The sequence below is a fragment of the Dermacentor andersoni genome, chromosome 4 (genome assembly GCF_023375885.2).
Source record: "Dermacentor andersoni chromosome 4, qqDerAnde1_hic_scaffold, whole genome shotgun sequence".
In the NCBI taxonomy this organism is placed as follows: Eukaryota; Metazoa; Arthropoda; class Arachnida; order Ixodida; family Ixodidae; genus Dermacentor; species Dermacentor andersoni.
In genome coordinates this window covers 21486631-21501760 of record NC_092817.1, presented here as the reverse complement: position 1 = coordinate 21501760, position 15130 = coordinate 21486631, and the positions used below count along the sequence as shown (strand labels likewise).

Below are 15130 nucleotides of genomic sequence, written 5' to 3'. Positions count from 1 at the left end.
CATTGTTTGCAGTGTGCAGCCAAGCTGCTAGGTGCTGTCAGAAGCTGGCACGTGTATTTGTGCTTCCATAACCTATCATTTAGACAACGTCCAGTTTGCCCAATGTACACTTTCCCGCAATCTAGTGAGATTTGGTAAACCACTGAAGTAGCACATTCCACATACTTTTTCACGTGCTTAGTCTGACAGGCCATGGCACTTGGATTGCCCTCTTTGGATCCTGCATTCACCCTCTTGCACATGCGTTTTAGTTTTTGCAGAGCGGAGAACAGTACTTGAACATCATGGCATTGGGCTGTCTTTTTTATCCTATGTGACAAGTCATGGATGTATGGCAACACCACGAGTTTTTTCAATTTTTCTTTTTCCTATGTTTTTTGCCTTTTCCTGTTGGCTCTGATTTCGGGCAACATGTTTTCACAGGTTTGCACCACCATACTGTTCGGGTACCCACTATTCTTTAAGCGGCTTACTTGCAAATCGATGCTCTCCCCCACAGCATGGCAGCATGATTTTTCAATTGCTTGACTGATGCAAGCCTTGGCGATGCCTCTTTTTATGATTTTAGAATGGCAAGAGCCATACCTCAGGATGTCTTTTTCTCCTCTAGTTTTGTAGCACCAGTACATGTGGGAGCCTCTGAGCCAAATTTTTATGTCAAGGTACCGCAATCGACCTTCGGTATGAGTCTCGTACGTGAATTCTAGACCTTCATGCACCTTCTTGAACATGCTGATGACTGTTTCTGCACTAACTGGTTTGCTTTGGTTTTCTTTCATGCACACCAAATAATCGTCAACATATCAGAAACAGGTAGTTATGTTAGTTTCTTCAAACAAGGCGGCAAGTTTTCTGTCTCCCACACTCAATAAGTCGGAAAGCACGGGAGCTATGCAGGAACCAATAGTGATACCGTCCTTCTGCTCATACACACTGTCACCATATTCGATAAACGCACCCTGTAGATACAGTTTTAGCAAGTTCGCAAAACTATAAATACTGCACTGGCACACGTCCTGAAATTTGGTGTAGCCGAACATGCCAATGGCTTCTTCTACAGCTTGTACCACCGCTGGCCTCAGGACACTGTAGAACAGGTCCTTCACGTCTATTGAAAAACAAGACGTTGGTGCGCTACCCTTTAGTGTTGCAATAACTTCGTCAGAGTTGCGGATCAAGAACGGGTCATCAAAAGGCAACGAGTTCAAACATGCCTGAAGGTCGTCAGCGATGCATCTTTGCCCGGTTCCACAGTCTTCAAACAATCGACCTAAAAGGAATTCCCTCTTTGTGGGTTTTTACCTTTGTGGGTTTTTACCTTTGTGGGTTTTTCTGTCAAGCAAAGGACCAGGCAGGATTCTGTAAAGGCTACTCAACAATAGACCATATTCACACTATCAATCAGGTGATAGAGAAATGTGCGGAATATAACCAACCCTTATATATAGCTTTCATTGATTACGAGAAAGCGTTTGATTCTGTCGAAACCTCAACAGTCATGGAAGCATTACGGAATCAGGGTGTAGACAAGCCGTATGTAAAAATACTGAAAGATATCTATAGCGGCTCCACAGCCACCGTAGTCCTCCATAAAGAAAGTAACAAAATCCCAATAAAGAAAGGCGTCAGGCAGGGAGATACGATCTCTCCAATGCTATTCACAGCGTGTTTACAGGAGGTATTCAGAGACCTGGAGTGGGAAGAATTGGGGATAAAAGTCGATGGAGAATACCGTAGCAACTTGAGATTCGCTGATGATATTGCCTTGCTTAGTAACTCAGGAGACCAATTGCAATGCATGCTCACTGACCTGGAGAGGCAAAGCAGAAGAGTGGGTCTAAAAATTAATCTGCAGAAAACTAAAGTAATGTTTAACAGTCTCGGAAGAGAACAGCAATTTACAATAGGTAGCGAGGCACTGGAAGTGGTAAGGGAATACATCTACTTAGGGCAGGTAGTGACGGCGGATCCGGATCATGAGACGGAAATAATCAGAAGAATAAGAATGGGCTGGGGTGCGTTTGGGAGGCATTCTGAAATCATGAACAGCAGGTTGCCATTATCCCTCAAGCGAAAAGTGTATAATAGCTGTGTCTTGCCAGTACTCACCTACGGGGCAGAAACCTGGAGGCTTACGAAAAGGGTTCTACTCAAATTGAGGACGACGCAACAATCTATGGAAAGAAGAATGATGGGTGTAACGTTAAGGGATAAGAAAAGAGCAGATTGGATGAGGGAACAAACGTGAGTTAATGACATCTTAGTTGAAATCAAGAAAAAGAAATGGGCATGGGCAGGACATGTAATGAGGAGGGAAGATAACCGATGGTCATTAAGGGTTACGGACTGGATTCCAAGGGAAGGGAAGCATAGCAGGGGGCGGCAGAAAGTTAGGTGGGCGGATGAGATTAAGAAGTTTGCAGGGACGACATGGCCACAATTATTACATGACTGGGGTTGTTGGAGAAGTATGGGAGAGGCCTTTGCCCTGCAGTGGGCGTAACCAGGCTGATGATGATAATGATGACCTTGAAGAATGGCTTCAGAGTGAGTTCTTTCCTCTCTTTCACCCGCTTTGACAATCTTGTCAAGCCCATGCTTTCACATGTTTCGCAGGCTTCACTTTTCAGTTTTGCAATTGCTTTGTAGGTAATGTCACTTTTTTCAAAATTCTTGCGAATCGCTTCTTGGGCGGATTTTTCATATTCAGGAGCGTTCATCACAACAAACACGCCTGTTTTGTCTGAGAGGAGCAGTTTTAGATTTTCTTTCTTGAGGTATCTAGTCACTCTGCTTGTCCCTGCAGGCTTGGGTTTTTCTACTAGGCTCTTTTTTAACACTCCCTTCAAAACTTCTTTGATGCAAGTCACTTTTTCTGGCCCAGGGGACCTTTCCACGAATGAGCGAACCATGGCCAGAAACTGTACTGCCGTTACCGGAGGTTTAATTGCGTATTTTGGTCCCTTATTTAGGGTCTGTTGCACATAATCGGGGATCTTTCTACCGGATAGGTTGACGGCACCGCTTCCTTGAGGCTTACGCTTCTCTCTTCTAGGGAGGCTCTCGAATGAGCCTTTCCGCAAGTTTTCGGCGTGCAACTCTGCCATGTCGTAGAAATACCTGATCATTGCTGTTGAAGCTGCTGAGTCCATTGTTTCCTCACATATCGCTGCAATGTGGTCTCGGAAGAGACGCATCTGTCGCCACGTTTCCGCTCGAAAAATCTTGCAGATGCGTCTTGCGGTTTTTTTCGGTAGGGGCGACGTTTCAGAGTAGACCAGCCAATACAGGTGAAGACAGACTGTTGTTCAGAGCGGACGTGAGGGTGCGAGTTCTGTGCCTAGCCTTCGCGATGTTGTTGACGAAATATAAAGTACGAGGAAGCAGAGGAAGGTTAGGGATGTAGAAGCCCGATGTACTCGAAAAAACATTTAGTAAGGCAATGAAGGGGGCTAGTTGGTGGACGTTCATGATTATATTGCGCTTAGTGTTACACTGAGGATTTTAAGTGAAGGACAGGATGTGGATGTACGTAGCGCAAACTACCAACTGTTTAATACTGTTAAAGAACCCGCTTATATATAAGGAAAAATGGCATGGGGGGGGGGGGGTGACATATAAAAAGATATGGCAAGGTGACGACGTGTGATCATACTTTGGGCCAGGCATGCATCATTCACTTGCACCCGTTCGCCCCAGCAAACTCAACCTCAGCTTCGATAAGCGTGATGGACGGAGTGCTTACGCACATCTCTTTTTCTTTAGCTATCGCAAGTGCCTCCCATATTTCTCGCTCCGTTCTTGTTTTTGATGTGCCAATGATTGTGGTGCTTTCTAGTAGCGGAGAGCATTTGCATTGTTTGCAGTGTGCAGCCAAGTTGCTAGGTGCTGTCAGAAGCTGGCACGTGTATTTGTGCTCCCATAACCTATTAGTTAGACAACGTCCAGTTTGCCCGATGTACACTTTCCCGCAATCTAGTGAGATTTGGTAAAACACTGAAGTAGCACATTCTTTGTACTTTTTCACGTGCTTAGTCTTTCACTCTTTTGGTGAAGACATTTCACATGAGGAAACTAGTTCCTGAACACATGTTTCGCTATGTGTTGGGACAACTGTCCAGAAGGTTGTTTGGTGAATGATGTAGATTAAAAAAAAAACCTAACTATTGCTCTTGTCTTCGTGTTATCCACTCTACGCATCTTGAGCATTTGGTTTTCAGTCAATGACTCTAGGCTCACTGCAACCATATTTCAGGTTCTGCTGGAAAAACTGCTCAGATCATGTCCTGGTGTAAAGCAAGTCTACCTATTGGTACGAGGCAAGAGCGGAGAAGGACCAGAGGCCAGGCTTGAAACAATGCTCAAATCTAAGGTAGATTTCACACGCTGCATATTGGTAGTGTCATATGCCTGCAGTTCATGGGTGTTGTCATACTTAGAACAAAAGGCTGCAGGATATTTTTGAAGTGTTGCATGCAGCAGTGCATTGTTAATGACTTGTGTATTGCATTGATGCACCTGTGTGGCTATATTGCTTTTGCCAAGTTAGCCATGCCTGCTCATTGTAAGTGGATTTAGATACATTGTTTTTGTCAAGTCACTGGTAAATGCTCTTGCCACCTGTTATGCCATTTTTTTACTTATTCTTTCTTGTTAAAAAGCCAGTTTTCTTATCCTTTCTTGCTTTTATGATTCATTATGCATGGCCAAACTACCAGCTGGCGTGGACTATTGCATTAATTTCAATACACAGCTCATCCGAAAACCAGAAGGGCAAACAATAAACTATCACCATCATTACTGGCACAAGACAGCATTCTGAAACGACACTTATTGAGCACTTATGACTGTATTTTACCTAAACTAGTAATTTCTCAAAGCTTGTATGGAAACGTAACTTACAAAGTATATTTTCTATTCAAATGAGCTTGGGATTTTATGCAGATTTTTGGGGTGAAATAGTGAATTTGTTCTAAGTCATCCATAGACAAGCTGTGCCACTTGTTTCAGCTTATTTTGACAGCACTGTCTGCTTTTTTTTTTTTTACTGCTATTCACATGGTCACTCTGCTCCTTCCATACCGAGCCTAGACACTGTGAATTAGAAGTACAGGCAAACCAGGTCCATGCCAATAGTCAATATGAAATTCAAGCTGCAAATCAAAGGTTGTTGTTAAGTGGAAGCTGCATTCATGCATTTTGAAATTGTTTAAGTAGCTTACTAAACGATGCTGGCTACATATATAGTTTATTTCCTAGTAGCTAGGCTGCTTGCAACGATCACTTGCTTGCACTGCTGCAGCCAGGGGTTTCCACAAGGATTGAATTTAGGGAGGGTTTCTAAATTTCTAGAGGGGAGTGGTGGCAGGGGAGATGGGGGGAAGGGGTGTTGAGGGTGGAGAAGCTGTAGTCATTTTTTATATTACTTTGTGTCAATGTGTCACGTAGGACTAGCAATGTTTATGACACCCATACTCGTGACAAAGTTAGCAAACAATTACTCCGCTTTACACAAGGACTAAAGTCGTATTTAATGACAGACAAAACTAAACAACAAGGACTACATAAAATGTGTTCTCTACACAAACGCCATTACATCTTCCACAACGAGCCAGCTGTGGAAGATGTGTCCCTTCGCATACATGCCCTTATTCTGGTGCCAACAAAAAATTTGCCATTTTGTGTAAAAAAAAAATCGTTATGGATAAGGGGGGTGCCTTCAGAAAAACAAGGGGGTGTGTAGGGAAATCACTGGCTGCAGCTCTACTACTTTGAAGCCTAGTGCTTGCCTTGCCCTGCCCATCGGCTCCTGCGCTGCTGCAGTGATGTTTCAGTTGTGGAGATGCTGTATTCATGCCATTAGCTGATCAAAATACACATTGTGGCTCACTGTAGCCTGACTTTTCAGAGTGTTTATCAGCATGCAAGCCATCGTATGCAGTTAAACGCAGTACTCTGTGTGTGCAATGTTGTTGACAAACTTGCCTCCAGGCTCACTTAAGCTTGTGTAGCAGTCACAGCCATATGTGCATTGTAAAATGTTCTCTTGCATGAAACTCCCAGACTCCCAGAAGACAGTAGGTTGTGCATTGCTAAACTTTTTTGCAAGCACGAAACATCATGTCCATCATGTCAATTGTTCTAGCCCATGTACAACTCACTGTACTGTTTTTTTGTTCAACAGGTGTTTGAGCGGCTTAAGCAAGAGCAACCAGGTGCCCTTCATAAAGTGCGAGCGGTAGCAGGGGACCTGACTCAGCCGAACTTGGGGCTCAGTGCGCCTGACCAGGCCACTTTAATTGCGAATGTCTCGGTTGTCTTCCACTCGGCTGCCACAGTCAAGTTTGATGAACCTCTTAAGTAAGTTAAAGGGACAGCCCAGAGCTTTGCCTGACACACGCTGACATAGCTTTGCCTGACACCATAACCTATGCTGGTTGCTTTTCATATATTTTAAATGTTGCAGAAATATGAATACAGAATCAGCCTGGACATATGTATTTTACTCAGTGCTTTTGACAATGGAAACTTGTGGAGCAACCTTTGTTGTATGAGCTTACGTACTTGCCTGCACTGTGAGGTCATGGAAGCATGCAGACAGCCTTTTATTTCTTGACAATTAGTCAGTCAGTCAGGCTTCTAAATGGGTGATCCACACATAGATGACTAGCACATTCTCCACTTTATCTTTTCTTGAAGCTGTATAACTTATGTTTCTACAACCATAAGCTTCACAGATGTGATGTGTGGAAATTGGTATGGCTTTGACAGCCTAATGTGTGACCCATTTCTGTTTCAGACGAGCGGTTCAGCTCAATGTTCTGGGTACACGGCGTGTAGTGGACCTTTGTAAACAAATGCCAAACCTTTGTGTGAGTACACTATTTATCAAAGAGTGACTGCACAGCTATAAATTGCACTAAGTATCTATTACCAAATACACTTTGTATGCTAGACTGTGCTGTCTTAGTATTGCATTGTCTGCTTAGTTCTACATGTTCTTATTTTACTGTGTGCTTTCTTCCAGGCTCTTGTACATGTATCGACAGCATATTGCAACTGTGATAAACCAGAAGTAGATGAGGTGATATACCCTCCACCTGTAGACCCCCAAAAAATTATAGAAGCTGCTCAGTAAGTATCTCTGGAAGTGTTGTTCCTGCATCACATTAGGTAAATTAAATCACAGCGTTTATGTTATGATCATGCTTGATTTGGCACAGTTCAATTTGTTTATTAAAGAAACCATGAGGACAAATTTGAGCATTGCTGGAATATGCAGGTGAAAAAACATGCGCAAAATCCAGGAGGCACTTTTTTTTTTTTACACACACAGTCAAACACATGACAAATGGCTCTTTTTGTAATGCAAATTTGCGCTGCACATAATGTCACAGTCCAGCTTAGTGCAGTCACACTGTGGCCAAATTTACTAAACAAAAGGTGCATGAAATATTGCATGAAATACTGCCTTATTCTGCTCATGTTACCATGTCCTATCAAAGCCTTCACCACCACTACCATTACCACTGCCACCACCACCAAAATCATAATTATTTTGCAAGGCAAGGGCCTTCCCCCTGTCCAGCAGCAAACCAAAGCCACTCCATGCCTGCAAATTTCGTAACGTCATCACCCCATTCAATTCCCTGCTTTCTTCAGCTGTGCTTTCTTTTCCTAAAAGTGTCAGTTTTTATGCACTTGTAGCACTGTGGAACCTGTGTTCCTATAAGAAGTACAAATGTCCAAAGGTTTGTGCTCATAGTATCTTTGCGTGATGTGTCAGTGGTAACCAACAGCAGAGCCTACTGAATTCCTCTACAGGTGGATGGATGATAAGATGATGGACACTATGAGTGGATTTCTACTCGGGCAGCGGCCAAACACCTACACCCTTACCAAGGCGCTAGCCGAGTCACTGGTGCTTGACGAGCGAGAAGAGCTTCCAGTCGCCATAGTCCGGCCTTCCATTGTCACTGCCTCGTGGCGGGAGCCCTTCCCTGTAAGAGAACACACAGGCACTTAGTGCTACTGTAGAGTCAGTGATTACAAGCTATATGATAGCCTGCCTCTAGGTTCTTTCAATCTCAATTTTTTAAACTGTGCACCATGGAATGGTGTTACTAATTTTACTGGAACACAAACATTCTTCTATCAACAGCCCCTTTAAACTATAGTTTGAGATAGCACATACTATGGAAGCTTGAATTTGAAAGATCTGGTATCATTAGCCTGACTGTTTTGTAACATCTTACTTTCTTTCATTTCAGGGCTGGGTAGACAATTACAATGGCTTCACTGGTATTATAGTCTCGGTATGCATTCGCTATTCAAGCAAGAATACATTCTGTGAAGCATATGGTACTTATGTGTGCTGACATCAGTTTATTCCACTATTTTGCAGTGTGGTCTCGGCTTGTTACAGTCAGTAATAATAGAAAAAGATTGCATAGCTGATGTCATTCCCGTGGATGTAGTGGCTAACATGCTCATCTCTGTCGCCTGGAACACTGCCACCACAAGGTAGGGATTAAAACTGCATTATCTCACAATTGAGCAATGTGTGCATTCATTTTTTATGCCCTGCATGTCTCTGCTTCATGAAATACAGTGCTGCAATATAGAGCCTGGCTGTGCCAGCAGATTCCATATCTAGATATCGGTGAAATGAAACCACTAAATGTGGGAACTGGCAGTCAGGAAAAGCTGGAACAGATGAGTGAAGATCATTATTGTTCATCAGCAATTAGATCACTGCAAGTCACCAGTGATTCCTTTATAAGCCCCATAAATCCAACCGACATTTATTTATTAAGCAGAGACCTGGTTATACTGATTTTATGCCACCTGTTTCACCAAAGATGAAAAAAGAATCCAAAACATAGTGCATCAGACACAAAAGTTGGCCTTTTTTGTCAACACATTATTAATAGGATATTTTGATCCCATTTAAGTTTTTTCGACATTCAGGGTACAAGGTTGGGCATTAATTCCTGAATTGATAAGTGGGAATAAATTGGGTTGTTTCTACAAAACATTGCAGAGCTACAATGTCACTACATTTTAACAGTATCCTTCAGGAGGTTTCTGCCCACGATTCCTGTATTGTCAGTTAGCAAAAGCTCAGTGAAACAGGGCCATCATTTTATGAATTATTGTCATTATGTAAGAGTTCAAGACCTCGATTTTATATGCGGTCCACATATTGAACATGGCATACTTTATAAATGACCGTTTGTGTAGTAAATAAAACATTGGTGCAGCTTCATCCACACAAGCAAAAAGTTATAGTTAACCAAAAGTGCTGTTTGAATGGGTAACATGCCATGAAGAAATAGTTGGTCAGCAAACATTTTGATAGTTGTTTGAAATAATCGAATTTGCAAATAATACAGGTTTGATGCATTACACTGTGGTAACACTTTTTAAGGTCCAGATTCCTGTGGGTCGTGACTCGCCGATGAGTTGCATGTCATATGCCTTGGTGTGTTGTGGTCCACCAGTGGGTTACGTGCCTTTGCATTGTTCCCGTGCTCCAGAAAAATGGCACTGCAGCACTTGTAATCAGAAGTAACAAAAAGTTTTCAACTGCATTTATTTCTCTCAAAGATATTGCTGATGCACTACAGGAAATATGTGAATTTTCACAACCACATGCTGGGAATAACCACCGTGTCTAAGTAAGTTAAGCTGTATTAGTTAGATATGCTTCTACAAAACCAGAACGGCCACTCTTACCATGAGATGAGGCTTGATAAGCCAGAAAAGATGCAAAAATTAAATACAGGCAGCAATACTGCCTTGAAGTTCCTGCACCAGCTTACCGTGATGTCATGCATTTTAACAGCGTCTGCTCAGGGCTTGTTGATATTTTACTGGCAATGATGGACTACATTGTAAAAGAAGCCAAAGAGTGAATTTAGCAAATTTCTAGAACATTACTGTGCCAATGCAGTCCAAATGTGAATAAATACTTTGAAATCCATGACACAAAGCTGAACTATCAGCCAGTGTGACATCAGTTATTAGGGTTTAGGGTATGGGAATAGGGTCTAGGTGGGACATATTAAAAAAAGGATGAACTTCATTTTCTCTTCAAGTAATAAACCTCTCACCGAAAAAATTATGAAAATAGAGTTTTGGAGGAACCAGCCCATTAGCCTATATGGGTTTAGTGTTTCTCTTCAGGGTCCCTTTAAATTATTGTGGATTGATTGTATATCCACATAGTCATGAGCATAGGGTGTGCTGAGTGTGGTGTGCCTCCTTTCACAGGCCAGAGCATGTGAGGGTCTACCACTGTACGAGCGGTACCTTACAGCGACAGACGTGGGGTGAAGTGACTGCGACGACACAGAAGCTGATTGTGCGGCACCCACTGCCTCATGTGATGCGCTTCCCGAAGGTTGTTCTCACCAACAGTGTGGCATGGCACAGTCTGAACTTGTACTGCCTCCATTACCTGCCTGCGTGCATAGGAGACCTGGCCTTGCAGTTAATAGGACGAAAGCCTAGGTTGGTACCAAGTTTTCTTGTTCACTAGAGTTCATAAATAGTTAGCAATAGACACTGGTAACCTTCCACGCCTACAAAATATTCTCAAAAGAGAAAACAGCAGAACCAAGAGTGAGAACTTTATGTGCACAAAAATAGTGACCAGGAAAACTGAAAATTTGATTTTCTGATTAAAACCAATAAACAAATTTTGTCATTTCAAAAAATAAATGACAAATATACTAAACATGGGCTGTGTGTCAAGGTTTAATCAACACAATAAAGAAAGGAACTAGACCATTCCTGCTTTATATCCAATTACCCTGCAATTTTTGAGGTAAGCAATGCAATTTGTTATTTCTTCCTATATTATTAATGTGCACATTATGCTTATGCTTGCTCTATCTACATCCTCTCCCACCTGGCCCATTATTAATTCTCTAATAGGCCCTTAGGGCATATAAAAAAAAAAGAAAATTGTTGTATAAAATGCTTTTCTTTTTAACTGTTACCATATTGCAGATTTTTATCCCTTTACCAGAAGGTTCGAAAGGGCATTGATGTTGTGCAGTATTTTACAACTCACGGGTGGCTGTTCCGATCAAACAATGTGGTGGCACTTGTGGAGGACCTGTCCCAGACAGATAAGCAGGTAAGTCTTGCAGTTTGCATTCTAATTCAGCATGCAAAATGTGCAGGCACGATGTTTGCAGTGTTCATGTTCTCAACATCTTCTCAACATTATTATCAGGGAACATATACCAGATCTAGCTTTAATAGTGGACACAAAAGGATTTGCAGAAGTTACATTTAATTAAGCTGTGAACTCACAGATTCAGCTCCAGTTGCCTAGCTATATACAGTAAAACCACGTTGATAGCTCATGTTTGTTACGTTTTCGTGGCTCTTATGCTCTGAAACATCAGCCCTGTTTGTGTATGTGCCTTACACAATTGTTATCGGATGCTGAGTTTTCCCGGATCACGCATTCTTTTTCTGTGGTCCTCTAATAAATGTAACAATGGTGTTTTACTGTGTTAATATGAATGGATCCTGAGGCCTGATTTTGCATTTTGCAATGCAATGCATAGTCTTGCTGTTATGCAAAAATACAAGTGTGAATTACCTTTCCCTGGGTCTAAAACCAAATCAAGTTATGGTGTTTACTTCTCCAGGCAATAAAGGAGCTATGACAGACATTATAATGGAGGGCTCCAAATTAATTTCAACTACCTGGGATTGTTTAATGTGAACCAAGAATACGAGTGGTTTAATGCGATTGCATTCCTTGGGAACTTAATGCACTTTCAGGGCACTATCTTTCAATCTAGCCGTTTTCCCGTCAGCTTAGGCCACTGGTAGTCTATGGTCTAGTGGGTAAAGAAAGCATCTGGTTGCTGTGCTGAGGGAACGGAGTTCAAAACCAACTGTTGCACTAACTTGAGCCACTGAATATGTGCCACTAGGTATGTGCCAACGGGTATGTGGGAGGTGATGTGATTTAGGCCGGTCAACCATGGTGCCACGTGAACTCGGGAGCGGCCACGAGAATGCTAGCGTGTTCTTTTCTTGCACTACATGCATGTGAGCCGTCTTCTTCTTGACTGGCTCTGGAGGCAATAGTTGCACTACTATGGGGCCCCTCTCCTAGTGCAAAGTGTGATTGAAATGTGTGAAAAAGGTGCGTGTATAGAAAGAAGAGAGACTGTAGGCCTATATACATGAGTGGCAATTCATAGAGTTCGTTAAGAAGTCCAGGTAAAGTCCATGTTGTGGCAAAGGGCACAAATAGCTCGCTGGTGATCATGGCTGAGAGTGTCTGGACACAGGGAACGTTGTCTTGTGCATTGAGGACGTCGTCTTACGTTGTCGGCACCTGCACGCCCAGTGGTGCAACTAGGCAAGCAGAATTGAGGCGTAATGGCCGGTTCTTGGCACATGCCGAGAGTTCAAGCTGTTGAGGGGAACGACGCAGAAGACGATGTCGTCGAACTGCACGCAATAATGGCAGTGGCAGAGAACTGCGAAGACGCAGAAGACGATGTCGTCGAACTGCATGCAATAATGGCAGTGGCAGAGAACTGCGAGTGGCACTGTGCCTTGTCCTTGTTGATTCATGCTGCGCCACCATTTCAGATGCAGGTACGGTTGTGCGTGGCGGCGTATTGGGACGACCAGCACAACGAGACCTTGGTCTCGAGATGATGTGGTCACTCCGGTCGTTGCTCATTTGGCACGTAATTTGCCAGGGCTTCTGTCTGAGGGGTACGGAAAGCAGCTGCTATAGACGGTGGTGTTGGGTTCACGGAATCTGAGAGAGATGCACCAGGCAGCACCGGCAGCATAGGTTGTGAGCAAGGCAGAGCAACAGTGACACTGTAGCGTGAAATCACGATGTGCCACAGGGTCTCATAGATTCCCGTGCCTGGTGGAAGTCGGAGCTCCGAAAGAAAACGTCAGGCAGCTTGCGACTTGCATGGAGATAGTGCAAGTGTTGGTCACTCACGCTGTTGGCGTAGAAGTGATTCTTGAGCTGAAGTAACCAGATGGCAGAGCTGCTCCTGCAAAACTTCGGTAGGCCATGCATCCGCAGAAGGTGCGAGCACAGAAATTTGGAAGGCTCACCTGCTGCTGCTTGCGGCAAAATCTCGAATGCCGAAAGCATCAGGGTTGTGGAGGTCACTGACGGCATCGTCAAGGTTATGCTTGTGGTGTCACTGCCCCTGCAAGAGTGAAATTTGCACCTAGTGGAGCCGGTGGGAGAGCGTCTGAGTCTCTGACGAGTGAAGTGTCCTCGAACGAAAAGCGGATAGCTTGTGGGAACATCTAAGGAAGGAGAGCGACGGGCCGTAGTGTAGCCGAAAGCGCTTTCGTTTGGTCCAGTGAATTCCTTGGAAAGAGTCATCGTGCAGCTGCCTTTCAGATGGGGAGAAGGGTCACGGACCAAGTAGAGGTCTGATGCTGGGGCCGGCGCATGCTGACGATTGGCACAGGGGGGCGCAGGCGATGTGGGATGACAAGATGTGGAATGATGCGACGGTTCATATGGCGAGAGCTGTTGTGACTGAGCACTTGAGATGGTGTAATGAGCAAGGACAGCTGCCCTCAAGTCCTTGTAGAAGTCAGGGCCAGAGAGTGGCAGCCAGAGCCTGGAACACAGCCGAAGCCTGGCACCTTATTGATACGGAAGTGGCTGTCTGGCATGTTGATTTAGAATTCTGGGACACCCTACAATCACGGGACCTCTGTCAGACTGTGGGAGGCCCATGTCACCATGTCACTCTCACCTTGGTAGGGTCGGTGCATTGATGCTGGTATGGCTGGGCTTGGTCGTCCGGTATCACCAATTTGAGGGAGGTGGTGCAAAGAAGTAGCCACCATGGCCTCTGTTTATTTAGGCCGGCCAACCATGGTGCCACGGGATCTCGGAAGCAGCCGATACCCGGCCATTCAGGTCAAGCGTGCTAGCATGTTCTTTTCTCGCACTACATGCATGCAAGCCATCTTCTTCAACTCTAGAGGCAATAGTCGTGCTGCTACAGGTATGTGCCGCTGTTCAATGAACTTCTTTCTTGCCAACTCTGGTCATGTGAGCAGCATTCTGGGCAAGTTGGTAATCCATTACAAAAGTGATATTGTGCAACAAAAAACAACACGGATAGAAGAGAAGAAGGTTATGTGCCATGTGCCACTGGGTACATGTTGTTCTTCAATGAACCTCTTTGATGCCAACTTGGGTAGCTGGGTATGTGATGCTCTTCAATGAACCTCTTTGATACCGATTTTGGTCAATGGGTGTATGCCACTAATATGTGCCACTCTTCAACAACAACAACAAATTTTTGTAGATTCTTTGGTGCTGGGCAGAATCAAATCCACCTCATATATACTCAGACAACCTTGTCTGAATGTATATTCACACACACATAGAGTTTCCTACAATAATTACTAGAGGGAACTTTGGTGCTGCGATCGTTAAGCCACCGTGGGAATGATGGGAAGTACATGGATTTGTCTGATCTTCGTGCTTGTGGCTTCAGACATTCTTGTGACTGTTTATTATACTTTATCTGCCTTACCTGTCCTAAATTTCAGAGCAATCAATACTTTTCTAAGTGCAGAGGACTCTGCGAACACACAAAATCACTACTAATTGCAGCAGTTCAGCCTGTTGGGGTCGCTAAATCAAAACGCACCAAGCGTCTCAGCGTGCTGACTTGCCCACGAGAAATTTATAAGGGCGTTCTATTGCTCTTGTTGGCTGCATGTTCGTGGCGTAATGGTTTCAATATCGGGCTTCTGTGCAAGAGGTCCTGTGTTTGAATCCTGCCGTCGGGCAGTTTTAATGATGTTTCTTTAATTATTTATTACACAGTATTTTGTTGAAAATTATGAGTTTACGAAGTCACAAAGCTGTTTGAAGCCGGAAGGATGAAGTTTAGGCAAATTCATATACTCCCCATAATTCCCATGCTGGCTGAACCGCTCTGAATGCAGCTCCCATAGACACAAGTGCAAGAGATTCCTCTAGTAATTATTGTATGGAACTCTATGCACACCCACACCACGTGCGGCCCTCGCGGTAGTGTCGCTAGATGAGACACATTGTTCAGTGGGAATAAGGTCACTAGATAAA

General features: G+C 43.8%; 2 protein-coding genes across 8 annotated transcripts in view; one reads left to right on the top strand and one right to left on the bottom strand.

Annotated features, from left to right (window-relative positions):
* Positions 1-15130, top strand: part of LOC126536001 (fatty acyl-CoA reductase 1-like) — a 98425-nt gene that overhangs the window by 72698 nt on the left and 10597 nt on the right. For 5 of the 7 annotated variants that reach the window (XM_055073474.2, XM_050182886.3, XM_055073475.2 and 2 more), the window contains 9 exons: positions 4256-4372; positions 6185-6360; positions 6800-6872; positions 7028-7134; positions 7825-8002; positions 8271-8315; positions 8405-8523; positions 10276-10515; positions 11017-11146. In XM_055073474.2, coding sequence (XP_054929449.1) covers positions 4256-4372; positions 6185-6360; positions 6800-6872; positions 7028-7134; positions 7825-8002; positions 8271-8315; positions 8405-8523; positions 10276-10515; positions 11017-11146 — 1185 coding nt within the window. Of the gene's footprint in view, positions 1-2295; positions 2548-4255; positions 4373-6184; positions 6361-6799; positions 6873-7027; positions 7135-7824; positions 8003-8270; positions 8316-8404; positions 8524-10275; positions 10516-11016; positions 11147-15130 lie in introns of those variants that run through there. The other 2 variants (XM_055073479.2, XM_055073478.2) reach the window with 2 other exon arrangements.
* LOC126536002 (putative fatty acyl-CoA reductase CG5065) overlaps positions 7920-15130 on the bottom strand; it is a 95343-nt gene continuing 88132 nt past the window's right edge. The window contains exon 14 of the mRNA XM_055073482.2: positions 7920-8000. The gene's annotated coding sequence lies outside the window, so the exon portion shown is untranslated. The remainder of the gene's footprint in view (positions 8001-15130) is intronic.